General features: G+C 39.5%; 1 protein-coding gene across 2 annotated transcripts in view; it reads right to left on the bottom strand.

Moving 5' to 3' along the window:
- Positions 1-22900, bottom strand: part of PHYLLO (2-oxoglutarate decarboxylase/hydro-lyase/magnesium ion-binding protein) — a 107912-nt gene that overhangs the window by 25569 nt on the left and 59443 nt on the right. For both annotated transcript variants that reach the window (XM_089158958.1, XM_089158959.1), the window contains exons 20-22: positions 12896-13051; positions 12514-12783; positions 7106-7273 (exon numbers count right to left, since the gene is read on the bottom strand). In XM_089158958.1, the coding sequence (XP_089015084.1) occupies positions 7106-7273; positions 12514-12783; positions 12896-13051 (594 nt within the window). The remainder of the gene's footprint in view (positions 1-7105; positions 7274-12513; positions 12784-12895; positions 13052-22900) is intronic.

The raw sequence follows: 22900 nt of genomic DNA, 5'->3' as shown, positions 1-22900 counted from the left end.
TTCTTCCTAAGAATTTGTTTGAAGCCTTGTTAAGCCTTGGGAGGATGGCAACAATTAATAAGGAATTTACAGTCCTAAAGGAAAATCATACTTTGGACCTTGTTCCTCTACCTCCTGGGAAATTGCTATTGGATGTCGTTGGGTGTTCGTTGTGAAATTAAATCTTAATGCCACACTTGCTAGATTAACGGTTAGACTTGTAGCAAAAGGATATACTCAAGTGTATGGTGTGGACTATTTGGATATTTTTTCTCCTGTTGCAAAGCTTACTTCTATTTGGATCCTAATCTCTTTAGTTGCCACATTCATATCATTGGCCCCCATTCCAGCTGGATGTGAAAAATGCTTTCCTCAATGGATATTGTTTTGTATGTGGGCCCGATTTTGCACAACATGAAAACTCTTCATCCGACGGCTCAAATTATCCTGAGATATGGATGGCGTTGAATATATCTCGATTAAGGGTTTTTTGGTATAAATATGTAACTCTCCTCCACTGTAATCATTTTTTCTTTTTTGTTTTGCGAAAATTAGTGGATTATTTTGCGGCCATGGGTTTTCTTCCCCTTGAGGGTTTCCCATGTAAAAATCCTTTGTGTTCTGTGTTTTTCTTCTTTTGTTGTGTCATTGTTTATTGATTTTGATCCCTAACAACTAGTATCAAAGCCATAGTTTCGAGTGGGAGTAATGATGGAAGAAGGGAAGATGCAGATCAAAGACTACCTATATCAGAAGGATCTCTATTTGCCACTCAGAGGGAAGAAAGATCAGCCTAAAGATATGAATGATAAGAAGTGGGAGGTACTAGATTGGAAAGACTTAGGGGCAATTTGTCTTTCACTATCACAGTCAGTAGCCTTCAACATCTCCAAGGAGAAGACCATAGAGGTTGTGATGAAAGCCCTAGTGTGGATGTATGAAAAACCCTCAGTGTTAAACAAGGTATTCCTAATGAAACGATTATTTAATATGAAGAAATCTGAAACAAAGTCTATGCAAGAGCACTTGAATGATTTTAACACCATCACGAGTTAGTTAGAATCCGTGGGAATTAATTTCGACAACGAAGCTTTAGCCCCTGTAATTCTATCGAGTTTGCTTGATAATTGGAACAATCTAGTTATGACTGTGAGTAACTGTGGTCTACTACTCTCAAGTTTGAGGATGTGGAAGTGTTTCTTCTTAATGAAGATACATGGAGGAAGAACAACTCGTTGGGGGAAACATCTGGTTATGCCCTAAATGTTGAAGAATGAGGTAGATCTTCAAAATGGGGCAACAATAGAGGGAATGGATGGTCACAGTCTAGGAAGAGTCATTTAAGGGGTCCGCAGTGACATGCTGGAATTGTAAGAAAAAGGGTCATCTCAAACGTGATTGTGAAGCACCAAAGAAGAAAGTGGAACATAATGACAAAAGCGACAGTTTAGTGAACATCTCCAATGAATTTGGTTCAGAAGATGAAGCTTTGACTTTGTGTTGTGATAGAAAATGTGAAGTTTGTTGGATACAAGACTCTGGTGTGTCATTCTATGCTACTTCCAATAGGGAGTGTTCCCTTAATTATGAACAATGAACTTTTGGCAAGAAAACGCCTCAATCCACTACGTGAAGAAACAATTGAAAATTAGTCCCAAGTGGGAGATTTGTTATGTATGTGGGCCTGATTTTGCGTGACATGAAAATTCTTCATCCGATAGCTCAAATTACCTTGAGATATGGACGGTGTTGATTATATGTCGGTTTAGGGTTTTTTGGAATAAATATGTAACTCTCTTCCATTGTAATCGGTTTTTTCTGTTTTGCAAAAATTAGTGGATTGTTTGGCAGTCATGGGTTTTCTTCCCATTGAGGGTTTCCCACGTAAAAATCCTTTGTGTTCTACATTTTTCTTCTTTTGTGCATTGTTCCTCGATTTCGATCCTAACAGGGATCACTATGAAGAAGTCTGTATGGAGCAAACTTCAGGGTTTGTTGCTCAGGGGGAGAATGGTTTGATGTGTCATTTGAAGGAATCACTATATGGGTTGGAACAGTCCCCACGTGTATGGTTTGGCTAGTTTATTTCAGTTGTGACAAAGTTTGGTATGACTTGATGTGAGTAATCACTCTGTGCTCTACTGTCGGTCTAGTATAGGGAGGATATTCTTAGTTGTGTATATGGATGATATAATCATTACTGGAGATGATTTAGCCGTTATTGATGCATTGAAGACTTACCTACAAAAACAATTTTGGACCAAAGATTTGGGAAAACTTAAGTATTTCTTAGGGATTGAAGTGGCCCAGTATCGAAATGGAATTGTTTTGTCCCAACAAAAATATGTGATTGACTTACTATCTGAAACAGGGACGCTTGGCTTAAAGCCTTTAGATACTCTAATAGATCCAAATATTAAACTTATACCTGAAGATGGAGATTCCCTTGAAGATCCTGAGAAGTATAAAAGGTTAGTTGGAAAGTTAAACTATTTGGTAGTGGCTTGACCTAATATTGCTTTTCTAGTCAGTGTTGTGAGTTAGTTTTTATCTAGCCCTCGTACCACTAATTGGAATGTAGTTGTGCACATATTGAGATGTCTCAAGAAAGCTCATGCACGTGGGCTTCTCTACACAGATCATGGTCATAGGAGAATTGAAGGATTTTCTAATGCAGATTGAGCAAGTGCACCAAGTGACAGAAAGTCTACTACAGGTTATTGTAACTTTGTTGGAGGAAATCTTGTGTCCTGGATAAGTAAGAAGCAAAACGGTAGTCGCTCAATCCAGTGTAGAGTTTGAATACCGGGGCCATTTCACTTGTCACTTGTGAGCTAATGTTGATCAAACTGTTATTAAGTGCGGTTGGCTTTAGTCATAAGTCTCCTATGTCTCTGTGGTGTGACAATCAGGCAGCTATTCACATAGCATCGAATCCTGTCTTTCATGAGCTTACTAAGCGTACAGAAGTTGATTGCCATTTTGTTTGAGAGAAGCTTCAACAGGAACTGATCTCCACTCATCAAACACAAACTGGCTGACTTATTTACAAAGTCTTTGGGGGCAGAAAGAGTGAGTTATATTTGTAAAAAGTTGGGAACATTTGATGTTTATTCTCCAGCTTGAGGGGGGAGTGTTGGAGGGCATTTTGGAAAACAAGATGTATGCTCGAGATCTGAAGGCTCTTTGAGTTGAATTGGACTCTTCTTTCCCTATTTGAGTTCAATTGTAAGTACTGGATCTTTATTATAAATATTGAAGGTATTTCGTTGTAGTTCCTTACTTGATTGAGGCTTCTCTCATTCTCAATCTTCTTCTTCTTTCATCTGTTTTCTGCAACTCTTTCCTTTGTCTTCTTCATCTCAATCTCTTTCTCTACTTTTATACCATAATTTACACTTTATTTATTTTTTTTAATAATTTTTCAAGAAAAAAATCCAACAGCTCCACTATGTTTGGAGGGTGTAAAACATGGTACCCAGAAGTTTCCGCAGAGATTTGGTTTCCATTGAAACTAAGCTCAAAGCTGAAATCTTGAACCTTGGTAGTAATAATCATGGTGGGAGCGAGATCTCGCCACTCCAAAATAGCGAGATCTCGACTGAGATGGTGAGATATCGGTCGAGATCTACCAAAATTTTGGCGTAATCTCGGTGGCCCATCTCGGTGGGTTTTAGGGCCCCGGTTGGGCTGAAATTTGGTATTTAGCCTATTTAAGGCCTTTTGAACACATTGGTGGACTTAGATTTGTGAGAAAATAACCCTAAGTATGTCTTCTAAGTCGACCCTATGTGTAAAATCAAAGTGCGGTGAAATGCAAGGTTAGACAACATGTAATGTAGAGATATCAAGTAATTCATGTTATCAACTATAAAGTATCAAATACATTACACATCAAACTATCAAAGAACTTAAATGTCTTCAAAATTTTACAACCATAAGAAGTTTTAGACTTCTAGTAAGTCATAAATCATAATCCATAAGTTCACAATCACAAGAGTATGTGAGTAATAAGATTACAAGACTACAAGACAGCAAGAGTATCACTCAGCATTCTGCAAACTAATTCTGAATGGTGGCCACATATGACTCCCAAGTCAACTCATCATTGTAGTATGTCACATATCGGTTTAAATGTCACATTAAATTGGTTTCCATGGAAGTGTAGATCAAAGCTTGTGGATCAACATATATTTACATTAGACTTACACACCCATTGTAAAACATTCTATTTGAAAAAAATTCAAATTTGGGGGAAAATCTTACCTTTGTTGAAAATCTAGTTGAAATAAGCTTGAATGATGATAATTTGATGTTGTAGATGTCTTAAAGATCTTTAGAAGTTGAATCCTCAACAAATTCTGGCCAAAAATCAAGTTTCTGGCAAGTTTTTATGGTTGCAACGAGAGAGAGGCGAGATCTCGCCTCTCCTCTCGTCTCGCTATCTCAAAATAGCGAGATATCTCGTGAGATCTCCCACCATGGTAATAATAGTGTATATAAACCATAGCTGTCATGGTGCCTTGATGATCCAAGGCACTGGGGACGGTGAAAAATCAACACAACACCACCAAGGTGACTAAAGTACTTGGATGCCTTGATAAGTGTATTATACGCTGGTCCAGGCTTGGTTTAAGGGTCATCCATGATCTGACCCAGACTAACCTCAGGCCTGGATTTCTCAAAAATTGATGCATCTGGTGGTTTAAAAAGCCCATCCAAGCCCTGAAATCTTTCTCTGGGATAATAATTTTGGACCCAATTTTTCATCCTACTTGCCAATCCACAGGACCATTGAGAGGAAAGAGAGTTTATCATAACAGAACTTGACAGCGAGTATTGTTTGCAGAACAAGTTCGAAGGTTTCCCAAAGTTCCCCTTCTTGTCAAACAAAACTAACATAACATTTGAGAATCTCTACTGCAGTGATTCCTGTGATAGACATTTCCACAAAAACAGTCCAGGTTTCATACAAATAAATAAGAGTTCCAGCTCCTTTTCTTAACATAATAAATGTTCAGACACTCAGCTGCTCTCTTATCTCCCCCTCTTGAGCTCCTTCCCTCCCCCCCCCCTTTTATTTCAGTTCCTTGTAGTGTTGCTTGTTGCTTTTCATATCTTATTTATTCATCCAAAAAAAAGAGTACATAATTCCATTCTATCTTCTAAATGTATTATAAAACATGCCCAACCTCAAAAAGCTTTTAGATGAATTTTCATATTTGATCCCCCTTTTGAACATTGGATTGTGATTTGCAAGTCTCATCAGTCTCCATATAATGGTTGATGCTGACAGCTTATCCAATTATCTGCCCTCTCATATATCTTCAAGTTTCTCTCGAGTCTGTGCTAGAGGGTGCAAGTTTCCGCCCCGACCCCCTAGCCCACCCCGACCCGCGGCTGATGGCCCTCTTGCAAATTTCCCCCGACTCTCCCCCCCCCCGATTTTTGCCCGGTTTGCCCTTTCCGTTTCTCTTCCGTTTTCATCTTGACCCCCCCCCGTCCTCCTTTTGCTCTTCCCTCCGCCCCGATTTCCTGCCCGTCCTCCCTTTCTCCCTCCCTCCCCCCTGGTTTTGTTCTTTGATACTTCCTGTCTTTTCTATCATGTTTTGTTTATAAAAATAAATTATAACCTCATTACCATGTTCATCTTTTGATTTTGGCCCCGTCCCGACCCTTTTTGCTCTATCTTATAATAATTTGCTTCATGTCTCGTTTGATTTTTACCCGATCTTCATCTCTTGATATGTCTTGATTTTGATATTTAGTCCTTTGATCTATTGCTATTTCACTTTTTATATTATTTTTAAGGTAATTTTTATTTTTCCAACAAAGTCATTTTTAGTTCTAATTGAATTTTGTTTTTTGACTAAGGTATATATTATAATAATACTATTACATAAAATTAATATCTAACAAATCTATACCCTAACTTCTCATCTGAATATCTACTCTCTAATTATTAAACATATAGCTATTTTGTACTACATCATTTTCTTTAACTATGTACTTTTTTTTTTTTTTGAATACTAATTATTGTCGATTTACTTGTTAACAAGGTTTTGAATATGATTTTTTTGGTATTGAATAAATATATCAATTTATTGAACAGGTGTGAATGAAAACATACCTACCTACGGCTTAAATTCTTGACTTTGAAAATAAAATTTTCATTTATCAGATTCCTTTTGAATTATGAATCTCGATGTTTCTAAGTTTACAAAAAGAGTTTGTGTGACATTCTCTATAATTGACTTGACTTTCAAATATGCCTAAATTTAATTACAATTCTTTTCTCTACTTATTCTATTTCATGAATAATTTTAACTCTTTTCTTGGAGAAAAACCAAAGGAAAAAACAGTTGGGTATAAATAGTTAAATACATATTGAATATAAGTTTTGGATTATTTGTCGACATCTTTAATATTTTATTTTCCAGAATTGAGTTTGGAATTTAAGTATTTAATTACTTTAATATGTATTTTAATTACTACCTGTCTTACATTTGATATTTACGACCAAAGATATGGCCAATTAAAGTTAGGGACAAGGCCAATTAGGGCTGGGCCAATCGGGGCCCAATCGGGCCAGGGCATGGGCCAAGGATAGGCATCGGGGTCGCATTAGGGCCAGGGACAGGGACAGGGCCAATTAGGGCCAGGGAAGGGCCAATTAGGGCCAGGGACAGGGCCAATCAGGGCTAATCAGGGCCAACCCATCCCGACCCGGCCCAATTAGGGCCAATTAGGGCGGGAATGGGCATGGCTTGGCCCTGTAGGGCTTAGGGCCAGGGACAATAATTATTGGCCCCGAACTAGGGCGGCGGAGGGCTCAAATTATACCATATAGGCTGGGCTTGGGATTGCAAGCCCGGCCCGCCCGGCCCGGTGGCGCTGATAGGTCTAAACCTTCCACGAGTTTTTCATTCAGAAACCCTTTGTAATTTGTGAAATTGCCAAAAGTATTTAAAAATAAAATAAAAAAGAAACATGCTGAATGTGATGGAACAAAGGGAGATGAAAGTACAAAGGGAAGAGAAAAAGATGTACTGTTTTACGTACTACTGGCAAAATGTTCGCTTCAGGCTGAACAGTTGAAACATAAATTCAGTAAAGTATACCAGACCTCAATATATTGCAGATCACAACACTTTACAGCAGAAGCAAATTGAATTGCTTTTTCAAATGTCCACTTTTTATTCGCATCAGCACGGATTTTCATTTTGAACCCAATCTTCTTTCTAATCTCTTGGATTACAGCAGCATCCTCAAGCGGATTTGGTCTCCGAGCAACCTGTGACAGAAGATTCATTCAGTGATTTATTTAATGTTTCAACACTTGGGAAATACCTTCCAGTCTAGTCATTCAATCTCCAGGATCTAGACCCTGTTCCTTTCATGCATGGTGGGTTTAAATTTGAACCAGGTTATTGTAGTAGCTGCATAGTGCCTCAGGCTCTCTTTGGTATGCTTTATATATATTCATATTTAGCTGACATATAAATATAAAAAGGGATATTCGATATGCTTTATAGTCCTCGTTTATATTTAAAACGATTCAAAACAAAATAAGCTCCATAATGAGGTGGAGAACTGCTTATGATTGTTTATTGTTTTCTATGCAGTAAACTTTAATGAGCACATGTTCAGAACTAGGGCTAGATAGGTACTTTCACTATTTCACATAATGTTCGAGAGTAAAAAGACTGCACTTGCCAATGGAGAGTCAGCAACTAGAGAGAGAGAGAGTATTCTGTGGGGACACAAAATCATCCATTGTCGGAGAGTGGGTGACGGTCGGTAATATACTTAGTCATGAAGTGACTGAAAACAAAGGGGTGGTGTTCCTCTAGTATAACGGCCAGTGGCAGTATGTTTCCCTTAGTGTCAGCTTGACTGATAAATAGTTGTTAGACTAGGAATGTGATGTAAATATTTATTTTGGAAAACTAAAATATTTGTTTAATCTGCTAATATATTATTATTATCATTTTTTTTGTGGTGGGGCACTCTTATTGTATCTTATCTTATTGGGCTACATAGGTCACCCCATTTTACATTCATCATAGAGGATTAAGATGGACATAGACTTATAACTAAGAGTTTGAAGGTGATCCGGAGGCTTAGTTTCATTTCATTATTTGTCATTCATTAGATTAGTTTCATTTTGTTATTTATCATCTTATTCCATTAGACTTATTTATTAGCAAATAACTGAGATGCAAATCTGGATCAATTGAATTTTGGAATATCTAATCTAGTTTGGACAAAACACTAGATTTATACTGGTAGGAATTATTTAAGATTTAATGTTATTATTTGAAAATAAAAGTTTGAAACTTGAATTTGATAATTAGTATTGGATGTTAACATTTGGTTTTAGTGATTGTCTGATCAGTGCCTGTGAAGGTGAACCTGATACTTATCTGTGTTTGGATCATGACAGATGTTATTAGAGTGTGCTTTTTGGGGTTAGTGTAGAGGCATAGGGGCATTGATAAATAACATATAATGAAGTATGACGATTTATTAGTTGAATTGAAAATCTTACGAAAATTTGAAGTGATGTATGTTATTGATAGGGAATGGCTCACTATCAGAGACGAGGGATAGCTGCAGTGGGTGACGATGATCTGACGGGGATGACTGAACCATTTAGGAAGCTAAGGCTGCCACTGACCCATTGGTTGCTGAAAATTGGGTATAGGAAATGAATAAGGTCTCCGGACTGGTGAATATTGCTAATGCGATGAAGGCGGAGTATGCCACTTCCATCTAGCAAGATATGCTGGTTAATGGAAGGATATGACTAGGCATGTACTTGAAGAGAGAACCAGCTAGTGACTTGGGAGAGATTCATAGAGGCATCCAACAATTACCATCCCCAGTCCTTCAAAAAGGTGTCAGAATTTTGTGGCTGCAGCGAGGAATCAATTCAATGACTTGAGTATGTGAGGAAGGCTGAAACCAAGAAGAAGAGAAAAAAGAACTCCTGAGCATTATAAATCAGGGCACTGCCAGGCAGCATTTAAGAAGCTAATTAAGAGGAGCAGGGTTTCCCCTAAGACTGTAAGACAATCCACAAGTACCAAATCAAGGTTAGGCACCACAAGATAAAGCCTTCTTTTGGAGTTCTAAAAGAAGACCTAAAAGAGTTTCAAATTATGTTCTTTTCTTGGTTTTATATTTTCTCGCAAGCTTCTAATTTCAGAATTAGAAAATCTCTGTTTTGTTTGAGCAAGCCTTCACTCTACATATATGTAGTAGGCCACCCACAGCTTCCCACGATTTCAAGATTGACAAATGATGCTTTGCTTCAAGTTTTCCCATTCTCTCGCACATTTGAGTGAGAAGAAGGGCTAGAGCCTTGCAGAGAGACCTCACCACCTAAGGTTGAAGAATATCACTGGGAGACCTGAACCATCTTTATCCCTTTTATTTTCTATTTGTTTTCCTGCTATTCTCCCTTGTTTGAACCTACTGGAACTGTGCTCGTGTTGCTGCTGTTGATTGAAGCCCATCAAGTTGAGATCATCCGCTCTCCAAGTTGTTGGGCTAAGACTGTCTGCTGACTCTAAATTCTGTTTGCAGAATCACTTTCTCCCTCATTAATCTCATTAACCATGTTGGGTTTACTAACTTGCACACCGCATTACCTCCCCCTGAGTCATTCCATCTTCCATCCCTCCACTAGATTTTTCCAAAACAACTTGGTTTCTAATTTCAGTCGACCCCCATCACTGAAATCCCATCTGCCAATATAACCTTAAATTTGCAGCCTTATCTTATCCACCACCAAGCATCATTCTTTCCAAATTTGGGCTCATTCCACCGGGTATTTAGGCCTACAGCTACCTAGTACTACTTACTAGCTTGTCTTTTGGGTCACAACTCTCAAACTAGCCACCAAGATTGTCTCAGATTCCCACCAGTGATTTACTATTATCCTACCATCATTCAGTGGATTTGGCTAAGTTCTATAAACTGGGTTTTAGAATCTCAAAACTTCAAAAGCTTCTAATTTGGCTGAACCCAAGGCACAAGGAAGAGTGATGCAGTGACAGAACAGGATGGTGTGGCATTGCCTGAAATGGTGATTGGTACAATTATTACCCCAGGCAATGTTCTATCTGATTTTGGATATACTCATTCTTTTATTTTGCAAGCTTTCTCAGCAAAAATATATTTTATAATGAAGTTTACTAGGTAAGTAGACTACCCTATCTGAAGATGTTATGGAGTCTTTTATGCTGTCTTGACTGGTGAATGTTGCTGGTCATGAATTAGTTGCAATTCTAAGAACTGAAATGAAGCAAGATTCCAAGAACTGAAATGAAGTTGACAACTCCCAGGCGTAGATGATCCCTCCTGTATTGGAGGAATGCTGATATATAAAGTGATGCACCATAGAAGGGGCTTGGCTGTATTTTACTGCAACATTGCAAGGTACTAACCTTCTCCATACTGTTATTAATGTATATAACAGATATTACAGGATTTACAGCTACTCATAAATTGATTTACATACATAAACACCCTTACAAATTACTCATTCCAACAGCACCTACTTGCTTGATTGACATTTAAATTGAGAAGTCTATGTTCATTAGACTAAGAAGTTCTATTGGGAAAAGGGGGGATATTAGCAAACAACGATCTCTTGATGAGACCTCTGAGATATCTTGGTTTTTTGAAGGTCAAAGATGAGATAAGAGGACAGGTTAAAGAAATAACATCAACTCAAGATCTCTTAATTATCTCAGTGAGTTCCTGATATTATCTCGGTCAAGGTTTAACTTATCACGTATAGGTAGTGTATCGGTTGGGTGATCTAAAGAGACTCTTTGTTTCACAGTGTGTAGTATCTCAGATACGTCTTGACAGGTGCAAAATTGCATCAAGATGGATAGCTTTAAAAAAAAAATTATATATATATATATATATACCCAATAAATAGTCACTCTAACATACTTAAACACTAATATGAAGAATACTATAAGTTTGGAAAAGTGCGTTAAACTAAAGTTGCTGTTAGTTATAAAAAATGAGTTTTTTTACATATACCATGAGGAGTGTAGAGGTTCAAAGCCATATATGGATTCTACCTTATGCTTCTGTGCACTTTGCTTTTCATGAGGGGTTCTTGATTAGATAAAAGAAACAAACACCCCCTGAACATTGTTCATCCACCCCCCCCCCCCCCCCACAAAAAAAAAAGCCTAAACAGGTTTCTAACTAAGAACACCTTTAACTTTCAATATGTTTTCTTCAATTACTGTTGTAGCTAACAACAAGTGGGATATGCTTCGTTAGTTGCATGTTTAATATGATTGATGCCTCCTTCAGTTTTTGTTATCCAACAATGCGTTGAGAGGAAACCTAGAAACATATTAGATTGTCCACTAAGTAAATGGTTTACAAGCTTGATAAGCTTCCTACCTCAAAATATATAGTGGTGGTTAGTGCTCCATGACCTACGATGTGGTGGGCAAGGGTGTATTCATGTCATAAGAGGCTCACATACAAATATAGTCATATCTTTATTTGTGAAATTATAACCCAAAGTGAATAGACAAAGTGAAGGAAAAGTTTAATCCACTTCAAGTGTGAAGCTCCAACAAATTTTCAAAAGAAATGAGCAAAAAGCTTAAAGATCAATTTTTTGGCACAAGGTGAAGCTGGTTTTTCATCTTCATCAAATTTTATGAGAAATATCAACAAAGAACTGGGATTTTAGGTTATGGCCAATAGGTTGATACAACTTGATACATGCTGATTATATATTGATATATGTCGATATATATCAATACATATTGATACAAGTTGGTAATTGGTATGCATCATCATGTTTTGAGAATTTTCAAATTTTTTTGAAATTGCTTGATACGTATCGACATGCATTGGCTGATACATGTCTGCAATAAGATAGAGCTTAAAATTTTTAAGTACACTTTTTTTTTAATTAAAAAAATTGCCTGCGTCGCCATCTATTGACTATATCACGATGTACCGTGTCAGCCCATGCAGTAGGATACATGAGATAATGCTATGGAGTTCTAAAATTATAGAGATGTATCTGCAGGTACGCCTCAATGGGCTTGCAATACCAAGATGTATCAGCATTAATTGTATGTAGGTTGGTAACTATGATGTACTAATAGGCCCTATTAGTACATCATAGTTACCAACCTAGGGTCTTAAGTCAAACTACCATCTGGAATTTAGTATTTAGATCTGACACTGCAAATTTGTTTAAATAGACCACAATAGGCTGTATACCAAATTTTTTTGACTTAACTAGGTCAAATTCCCCAAAATCTGGCTTCAACTTGTTATTAGAAAAAAACAAAAAACAACAACAACAACTCAGTTCTCCACTAGGCCGAAAACATGTATGGAACTGAGACTTGGAACTATTGGTATTAGAAGGGCTGTTCTGTCAAGCTCAGAACAATGACATCATATTGTGCAGGGATGAACTTCATAACAAATGGATCACAATTATTTTCCTTACGCTGGTCAGTGTGATCATACCTTTAACTTAATAGTGGTGAAACCTTCCTCATAAAGCTGTGCCGCAATATTAGCAACATCCTTGGGAGTCCCATCAGAATCTATTAGAGCACATATATGAACTCTTGACATTCTTGCGGTTGTTTCATCTCCTTTTATGGGGGCAGGTTCTTGTGGTGAAATTTCACAGTCAAGAAGTAAACTTGATAAAGAAGAACCTTGTCTTTCGGCTAATGCATTGAGGAGTGCCATCTCCAAACCGCATCGGACACTTGGAAAGATTGAACTGGGCTGGATAGCAAGGAAACAATTTAAGTGCTAAAACTCAAACTTGATCACAGAGAGCGAAAATGATGACATACATACATACATCACGGCTAGAAATGTACTGGTTACTACCCACCTTAATTCCTAGTCTTTCCCACATCCAGGAAGAAAATGACCCACTTCGCAAAGGTAAAAGATAACTGATTTCCACTCCTTTAATCAAATAAACTATGCATCGTAGTTGCTCCTCAACATCTTTTAAATTTTCTGCATGGATTTCCATAGGGGCAACCTGTTTATAAGACCAATGTTAAATTACATATCTAACGAAATAATTGCAGTCACTATCCACTACTAGAACTTTGGGATTTTTTTTCTCTATCCCAACTGATTGAGGTAAGTTATGCATAATATTTGAAATCATTTGTCTAATAAACTCCACTCAACCTGGAATATCATTTAGAAAAACTTATTCTGTTAATTTCATTTGATTTGACTACAAAATAAAAAATAAAATTCAAGAATACAGGAACAGAAAATAGAAATTTCGCATAAACTTCCATTTAACTGATGCACCATAGCAATTAAAACTAACAAATATTTGTACCAGACCCCCCCCCCCCAAACCTAAAACGAAAAAAAGGGGTAAAAAAAGTAAAATTCTGAATATCTCAACAGTAACAGATAAACGGGAAAGAAGCCATTCATTGAAACATAATTCAAGTATAAATAGGGGAAAAAGGTATATTATGATCATAATCTCAGCAGAGTTATGAGGAGAAAGATACTGTGTGCAGAAGCAGCCAGCATGCGGACAACACAAATTAGCCAAAAGAACCATGCTACCAGAAGGACACACCTCACAGTTTTGGAAAAATATGCAATTGCATTTCCTACATGGGTGCAATGGGTACTTGGCCCTCGTGGCTGTTGGGGTCACACTTGGTTAGATTTTCTAGTTTAGTTTAAAGGTAACTATTCCAGAATATGTTGTGGTAGATTTGATTGTAATCAGTCTAGGAAAGTTTTCCTCAAGTACAGATTATGTTTTTTAGTTTAGTTTGAAGGTAACTATTCCAGAATATGTTGTGGTAGATTTTTTTTTTTTTTGGATGAATAAATAATCTATTAAAGAGACAAAACAAAAAACAAAATCACAGGCTAGAGTCAGCTAGCGGTGGAGATTTGGGAGTTGATCCCCCAGGAGACAACAATAAGCCTGTTCCTTGGGGAATCAACAACCGGGGGGAGGGGAGAGGAAGAAATCCTAGCTGAAACATCAAAATAAATAGCATTCCAAATGGAATCGATAGAGCGGGATTTGGAGTTCCAGTGCCTGAGATTATGCTCCCACCATAGATGGTGGACTGTGGCACCAAAGTCGAGCTTGCCAATACGATCACAAATAGAGGTACCTGCGAATTTGCTCAGAATCCAAGACCAATCACGGGTAAATCCAAATGAGCGACGGGAACGAGGCCAAATATAACTCAGGGCTTTCCTCCACAGGGCACTAGATAAAGGGCAAGAAAAGAACAAATGCTCGAGTGTCCTCAATACCATTCCAACAAAGGATACACTTTGGGTTCACAAGGATGTGGCGGGAAATAAGGAAAGACTGGGTTGGTAGGGCTAGGTTTAAGGCTCTCCAAAGAGTGAGAGAATGTCTGGGAATGTGGCCTTTAAACCATACCATGGGTGGCCATGGAGGGGCAGGGGAGGGGGAGCGAAGGAGGTTCTAGGCCGAAGCCGAGGTAAAGGATTTGGTAGTGGGGGACCAAATGATAGTATCATGAAGGAGGGGGTAAATAGGGGGAGGGAACTCCAAACTTGCGTGAGACTATGATGCGGGGAAGTAACCCAAGAACCAATGGAGATAAACTCCGAAAGCAAGGTGGATTTGGGAATTCGGGTTTCATAGACTGTCGGGGGGGGGGGGGAAGAACGAGAGGAGAATACCCATCGGATGCCACAGATCTTGCCAGAAAGAGGTGGAGGAGCCAGAGGAGATGTGGGTGGTGATGGCGGAAAGAGCCCGGGGACAGAGAAGGAGGAGCTTCCTCCAAGTCGAAGAGGGATAAGAGGGGCTAGAGACAGTCCAGAAAGAGTTGGATTTGAGAAGGTATGAGTGAACCCAATTGACCCAAATAGAATTATCCTTGGTGATGATTTTCCAAATGAGTTTAAGCAAAGCAGCGGCGTTGACATCTTGAATCCTACGAATTCCTAGGCCCCCTTCAGATTTGGGCCGACAAACCTTGGACCAGCTTATGGGGCGAAGGAAGCGGGATGAATCCTGGCCCTTCCAGAGGAAAGCACAGAAGAGAGATTCCATAGCAGATGAGATGGCTTTAGGGATCGGGAAAATGCCACACCAGTAAAGGTAAGAAGATTGGAGCACAGATCGGATGAGCTCAACCCTACCAGCAAAGAAGAGAAGCCGGCTTTTCCAAAGTTGGAGACTTTTGCGGATGTTATCCAACATAGGGGAGCAGTGATGACGAGTAAGCCTACCCGGGATGAGAGGGAGACCAAGGTAGATAACAGGGAAGGAACCTGGCTTGAACCCAAAAATATTCAGGAGGGTCGAACGAAGGGGCTCTGAGACTCCAGACAGAAAGAGAGAAGATTTATCAATGTTAACTTTAAGGCCAGATAAAGACTCAAAGAAGGAGAGAGTAGAGGTGATAGTGGAGATGGATCTGGGGTCAGCTTTAGAGAAGATCATGAGATCATCGGCGAAAGCAAGATGAGTCAAATTGATGGCTTTACACTTAGGAATGGGAGAAATCAGGAGTTGATCAGTCTTGGCTTGAAGAAGACGGGATAGAACCTCCAAAGCCAGGGAGAAGAGAAAGGGAGAGAGGGGACAGCCTTGGCGGATACCAACACTAGAGGGAAAAAATCCCGCCGGTGAGCCATTAGTAATGATAGAAAAGAATGGGGTGGAAATGCAAACCTCGATCCAGTGGATAAAAGAAGGGGGGAATCTCATGGCTAACAGAACATCACTAATAAAATCCCAACCGAATAGAGTCAAAAGCTTTGTGGAGATCAACTTTGAGGAGAGCTACAGGGGAGTGGGATGCTCTGTCAAACCCCCTAACAATCTCAGCACAAAGAAGGATATTGTCCGCAATGCTACGACCGGAAATGAAAGCGGACTGGTTTGAGCCAACCAGGTTAGGCATAATCTTTTTGAGCCGATTCGCTAGGATTTTAGAGATGAACTTGTATAAGAGATTACAGAGGGAGATGGGGCGAAAATCAAGAAGGGAGGAGGCACCTGCCTTTTTGGGGATGAGACAAATAAAAGTTTGGTTGACAGAAGAGAGCTGAGAGGGATTGAGGAAGAAACTGCGGATAGCCATAATAAGATCATCCTCAATGAGGTTCCAAGACTTTGGAGTAAAACCCCATACTAAAACCATCAGGGCCAGGGGCACGATTTGGTTTGTGGGAACGAATGGCCTGAAGAATTTCATCATGGGATGGAATGGAGAAGAGAGAGGGGAGAGCTTGATGGCTAACAAATTCGATAATCAAGCCAGGGAGCAAAGGGGGGCGCGGAGGGAGAGAAGAGTGAGGAGGAGAAAGGAGATTGGAGAAGAAGGAGACAACCTCAGCTTTGATCTCCGGAGGGTCGAGAATCCAAGATCCATTGCTAGAGAGGAGACCTGGAATAGAATTATAGTTATTTCTCGCTTTGAGTGAACGGTGGAAGAAAGCCGAATTGGAGTCTCCGAGTTGGAGCCATTTAATCCTAGCCTTTTGGCGGAGAAAGTTCTCTTCAATAGAGACCAATGAGGAAAGTTCAGAAGAGAGAAGTCTCTCACTATCCGCAAGCGAAGGATTGAGGGGGTCAGTTTGGAGATTGGCCTGGATTTGCAAGAGATGAGAGCGGCAATCAGAAACCCTAGAGGGGATGTTTCCAAACGTGGATAGGTTCCAACGACGGAGAGAATCCTTGGTATTCCTAAGCCGTCGGGCAAAGCTAATGAGGGGAAGGGAGTGGCAATGAACAGGCTTCTCCCAAGCTTCCTTGACCGTGTCGAGGAAAGACGGGTTGGAGGTCCACATATCAAAGAATCTGAATGGTTTGGGACCGAAGGAAGAGAGAGAGAAGATATGGACTAGGCAGGGAGAATGATCTGAGAGGCCCGCAGGGGAGAAGGAAGCGTGGGAGTCAAGGAAGGAGGAGAGCCATTGATGGTTGATAAGGAAGCGGTTGAGCTTGGAAGCAATCCTATCCATACCAATCCTATGGTTATGCCAAGAAAGAGTGGCCCGACCATCGGAGATCAGTGATACAAGAATCATCAAGACAGGAATTGAAATCCTCAACCGCTAAAGGGTTAGGCCGGCGACCACCCACTCGCTCATGAGAGTAACGAACAATATTAAAATCCCCCCCCCACACCCCAAGAGTGATTTGCGAGAGCGGAGGAAAGAGAACAAATGGAGTCCCATAGAGGGGCACGCTCAGCAGCTCGATTGAACCCGTAGGCAATGGTGAGGAAGAGGTTGGAATTGGAATTAGGATGGGACAAGGAGAGATGCATGAATTGGGGAGAAGAGTCGATGAGGGTTATATTGAGAGAGGAGGGGTTCCAAAGAATCCAGATTCTACCATTGGAACAATGGGAATAATTGGAAAGGAAGGACCAGGAAGGGGCTAAGAAATTGGCAATCCGATGGGAGTTCTCAACTTGGACATGAGTCTCAAGAAGGGCACAAAAATTTGCTTTAGAATCCAAGAGAATTTTCTTGACTTCACTCTGCTTAGCAATATTATTTAAACCTCTAACATTCCACACAATACAATCAGACATAATAACATAAAATAAAAAAAAGGGGTCAAGAAGCAAGTTGATGGGGCGAACTAGACATAGTCTCACATAAGAGGGGGTTCCCATGGGTAGTGATTTCAGATGTATTAGGGCCAATGAAGGGTGCAGGGAAGGGGGAAGAAGGTTCATTTGGCATGGTTGAGGGTTGGTTGGCTGTTGTGGTAGTTTGATTGTAATCAGTTTAGGAAACTTTTTCCTCAACTACAGATTATGTTTTTGATAATATATTGTGTGCACGAGGGGAAGAGGTTGCTGCTTGCACAGCTCTCCCTTCCCTTCTCCTCCTCCACTTCTTCTTTTACTTCAACTATTTGGTTCTGGTTGGCTGTATATCAGAGGAAATATCAATACTCTCCCTGTAATAATTTCAGAAACACGGAGATGATGTTAGTGGAACTGTAGAAAAACCTCAGGCCTGGGTACCCAAGAGGCCAAGACCATTCAGGAGGACTGGATCAGCTAGATAATTGATTCTAACTCCATCTCCAGTTAGGGAGTCAATGAAGTCATCTGCATTTGTATTAGCATCAGGAATAATGCTATACCTAATGCTGACTGAACTTCTCACTTTGATGATCTCAGCTTTACATGAATATCCAACTGGAATAGACAGTGGATTTCCCGAGAACTTCTCAAAGATCATTTATGAAGACTCAAAGTATACCAACAGTTTCAACTGAACTGACAGCTCCAAAAGCAACAACATCAAATCGAATTCCATCCAGATAAGCACAACTAAATCTTGTTCCTCTAACTACCAATAAGAATGTCCTCAATTCCTATGAGGTCTTCTATCTTAATGACCCCACTTTGGAGGACTGCAATCTCATTAGCCCCTCAACCCCATTCAGCACATTACACATCTAAACCATCTTCCATTGAAAGCAGATTAGTTTTGTTGTGAAAGACAATGTTGGTAGAATGGTTTATCGATCCATGATCTCAAGCCCTCTATTTATAATTAAGTGGAAAGTACACTATTACAAGGAATAGAATTTTTCATGAATTCAAACTCTAATTTAACTCCTATACAAACTCTAATTGGACTCCTAGTAGAATCCTACACTCCCCCTCAAGTTGAGGCATAGATATTAGTCATGCCCAACTTGCCTACAATAGGAAGGAAATCTCTTTCTTTCAAACTCTTAGTGAAAACATCTTGCTACTTGGTCTCCAGATCTTACAAAAGGCATGCAGATAAGCCCTTGTTCCAACTTTCTTTTGACAAAAAACCTGTCAATTTCAATGTGCTTAGTTCAATCATGTTGCACTGGATTATTAGCAATACTAATAGCAGCCTTGTTGTCACAATATAACATCATAGGGTTTGGAACTTCGACTCCAATATCTTGCAGCAAACCTTTCAACCATAGTAGCTCACAAACTCTACAAACCATAGCTCAATATACAGCTTCTGTACTAGATAAAGCTACCACATTCTGTTTCTTACTTCTCCAAGTAACTAGATTACCTCCAACAAAGGTACAGTAACCTGAAATTGACTTCCTGTCTAGAGATCCAGCCCAGTCTGCATCAGTGTATGATTCTACTTTTAGATTATCAGTGGGTGACAGAAGTATTCCTTTTCCAGGAGTTCCCTTCAAATACTGTAGTATTCTGCAATGACCTTCATATAAGCTAAATATGGATCATGCATGAATTGGCTCACTATCCCTACAGCATAAGCGATGTCTGGCCTTGTGTGGGACAAAGAAATAAGCTTCCCTACCAGCCTTTGGTATCTTCCTTTGTCCACTGGTTCTCCCTATTTTTCTTTAAGTTTATTTCCAGCTTCAATAGGGGTATCAACTGCTTTACACCCTAACATTCCCACTTCTGATAATAGATTTAGGACATACTTTCTTTGGGATAGGAATATAGCTTGTTTTGATCAAGCCACCTCAATCCCTAAGAAATACTGTAACTTCCCTAAATCTTTAATTTCAAACTCTCTGCCAAGAAAGTCTTTTAACTTTTGAATTTCTTCACCATCATTCCCTGTGATGACAATATCGTCTACATAGACAATGAGAAGTGTGATGTTAGTACCTGACTTCTTGACAAATAGTGTATGATCAGCATTGCTTTGTTTGTACCCAATATAAGTCATTGCCTTCAGGAGGCGTCCAAACCAGCATCTAGGAGATTGTTTTAACCCATAAATTGACCTCTTCAAACAACAAACTTTCCCTGCAGTATTGTCATCGGAGAAACCATGTGGGATTTCCATATAGACCTCTTATGCTAACTCCCCATGTAAGAAGGCATTCTTTACGTCTAGTTGGTGCAAGTTCCAGTCTTTGTTCACAGCTACAGACAACAGAACTCTGACAGTGTTTAGTTTCGCAACAGGGGCAAAGGTCTCCTGATAATCAATCCCATAGGTTTGGGTAAACCATTTTGCAACTAGTCTAGCTTTGAACTTGTTGACTGATCCATCCATATTTTGTTTAACCACAAATACCCATTTTCAGCCCACTGGTTTTTTTCCTAGAGGAAGTGTAACCAGCTCCCAAGTGCCATTTTTCTCCATTGCCTGCATTTCCTCTCCCATAGCTGCCTTCCATCTCTTATAAGCATAGGCTTCCTGCCAACTTTTAGGAACAGATACAAATGAATGGGAGGATATAAAAGCACGGTAGGAGTCGGACAAAAAGTTATAAGAAACATATTTAGCTATGGGATGTTGAGTGCAAGATCTGACCCCATTTATAATAGCAATAGGAAGATTAGAAAAAGATTCCTTAAGGGGAAGCGTAAGAATCGATTCTGGAGCAGGAGACTGAAGTGGTAACGTATCACCTTTCTCCACCTGCTTTAGTCGGTTGTATTTCTTCCTTTGATAAGTCTGTACCTCCTTATTATGGTCAATCTGGTTTTGAAAAACCCCAACAGTGTGTCTCATAAGAGTGGTCTCCCCCTGGCTAGGTTCTTCACATGGTTCAAAAATCGAAGGGGGAGGATTAAAGTCCTCAGTTATACTGGCCGAAGTTTCCCCTTGGTCAGGAAACCCTTCTGGGACTCTTAAGTTGTGTTGGTGTGTGATAGGAAGATCTAGAGTCGGAAAGAACACCTCTCCTCTAGGACTCTCCCCCTGAAGAGGTGTATAGTAAGGGCAGAACTCATGAAAAATTACATCCATGGATACAATGGTTTTCCTAAAAGGAGGATGATAACATTTGTACCATTTCTAAGTAGCAGAATACCCCAAAAATATGCAGCGTAGGCCGCGAGGAGCCATCTTACTCTGGTGGGCTATGATTCTGGGACAACACACGCATCCAAAAACCTTTGAGGGAATAATAAAAAAAGAGGCTCCCTGGAGAATCTCATTAGGACATTTAAAACCAAGTATCCTACTAGGCATCCTATTCATAAGGTAAGAAGCAATGAGTATAGCATCACTTCAGTATTGGTCAGGTACATTCATAGCAATCATAATTGAACGAGCTACCTCTAAGAGATGCCGATTCTTCCTTTTGACAACCCCATTTTGGGCAGTCGTATCAACGTTCATCCTCATTACAAGAAGAAACCAAATCAGAAAATATTTTCTTAAGAGTTCCTAGAGGGGGGTGACCTAGCCTACGGTGCCACTGATGAAGGTCTGATATTACCGAATGGACCTGATTAAAAGATGTAGTCAGAGTAGAAGCAGATTCTCCAATCGGCTCGAGCAAATAAAATCCATTTATCTAGTTTACCACGTCCAATCTCCTTCCCCGTGACCAGATCCTGGAAGACACAGTAAGATGGGAAAAAAGTCACTTTACAATTCAAGTAATGTGTAAGACTATTAATAGTGAGCAAGTTAGTAGAGAAAAAGGGAACATTTAAAACTTTAGACAAAGAAAGTGATGGAGAATGCTAAATGGTCCCTTTTTCAGCAATGGAAGAATAAGAGCCGTCAGCGAATTCGAACTTTACCCTTTCCGAAGTTGGAGAATATTGTAAGATAGAGGAGGATAAACCTGTCATATGATCTGTGGCTCCTGTATCAATGATCCAAGGAGTAGAAACTGAAGAAGATTGAAAGCTTGTAAAAGTTTTACCTGAAGTAGCAAGGTAGGAGTTGGTATAGGTAGTAGAGGAAGCAGTGGTCGAGGCTATACTGTCAGTAGAAGACTGCAGAATACGTCGTAGAGTAGCGAACTCCTCCTATGAAAAACCAACGTCTGCAGAGGGTGTGGTGGAAACTGCCTCAGAAAGATTAGCCTTTGGTTTTCCCTTTCTTTGTGCTCATTTTTGCTCAAAATCAGCAGGCTTCCCATGCAGTTTCCAACAATTTGCCTTGGTATGATATGGTTTGTGACAGTGCTCACACTTGACAATCTCCTTGGCCGGATCAAATTTAGTGCCAACAGACTGTAAAGTTGATTTCTCCATAATAGGAGTATGAAGTATGGCTAATCGACGACTTTCCTCACACTGAACAAGAGCATAAGACTGTTCTAGTGTGGGAAAGGGAGAACGACTTAATTCTTGCACTCTGATCTGATCATACTCAATGTTCAAACCTGCCAAGAAGTCATATACCTGAATCTTATCAATGTGCTTCTTATAAGTCGTCACATCATCTGGATTAGTGGGGTGATAATCCCCATAATGATCCAACTATTGCCAAAGAGATCGCAACTCAGCATAATAGTGGGCCAACAGTCAGTTCCTTTTTGTAGTCTCATGAAGCTTCTTTCGTAGCTCATAAACCTGTGCATCATTCCCCAACTGTCCATATGTTTCAGTAGTTGCCTTCCAGATTTGGGCAGCAGTATCAAGTAATAGATATCCACGGGCAATATTTGGAATCATGGAATTCAAGAGAAATGACATAATAAGAGTCATTCAAGATCCATTTATTTTGTGAAACGCCTGTGGTAGTAGGTTTGATAGTGGTGCCCGTAATGTGTCCAACAAGTCCTCTTCCAGCAATAGTCAAGTAAGCTGATTGGGACCAAATCAAATAATTTGTCCCATCAAATCTTACCGAAAGAGGATGAAGAGTGTGGTAATGTTCGGAGCCAGTGGGAGCAAAAGTATCATCAATAGTTGTCATGTTGACAAAATTATTTGCAGTTCTTCAGTCTTCACCCTTTCGAAGTACCAAAAATGTCGCAAAATGCAATAGCCAAACAACTCAACAGATCTACTTTTTTTTTTTTTTTTAACTAAAACAAATAAAATCTGAAAAATATGAACCCTTGAAACATCAATATATATATATATATATATATATATATATATATATATATATAATAAAATAGGATTTCGAACCGGAGAGTTGGGGAACAAAC

This window comes from Hakea prostrata, chromosome 6, assembly GCF_041222555.1.
Source record: "Hakea prostrata isolate BN-2017 chromosome 6, UWA_Hpros_2, whole genome shotgun sequence".
NCBI lineage: Eukaryota > Viridiplantae > Streptophyta > Magnoliopsida > Proteales > Proteaceae > Hakea > Hakea prostrata.
Note: the sequence above shows the minus strand (reverse complement) of the source record. Positions and strands in the feature narration are given on the sequence as shown.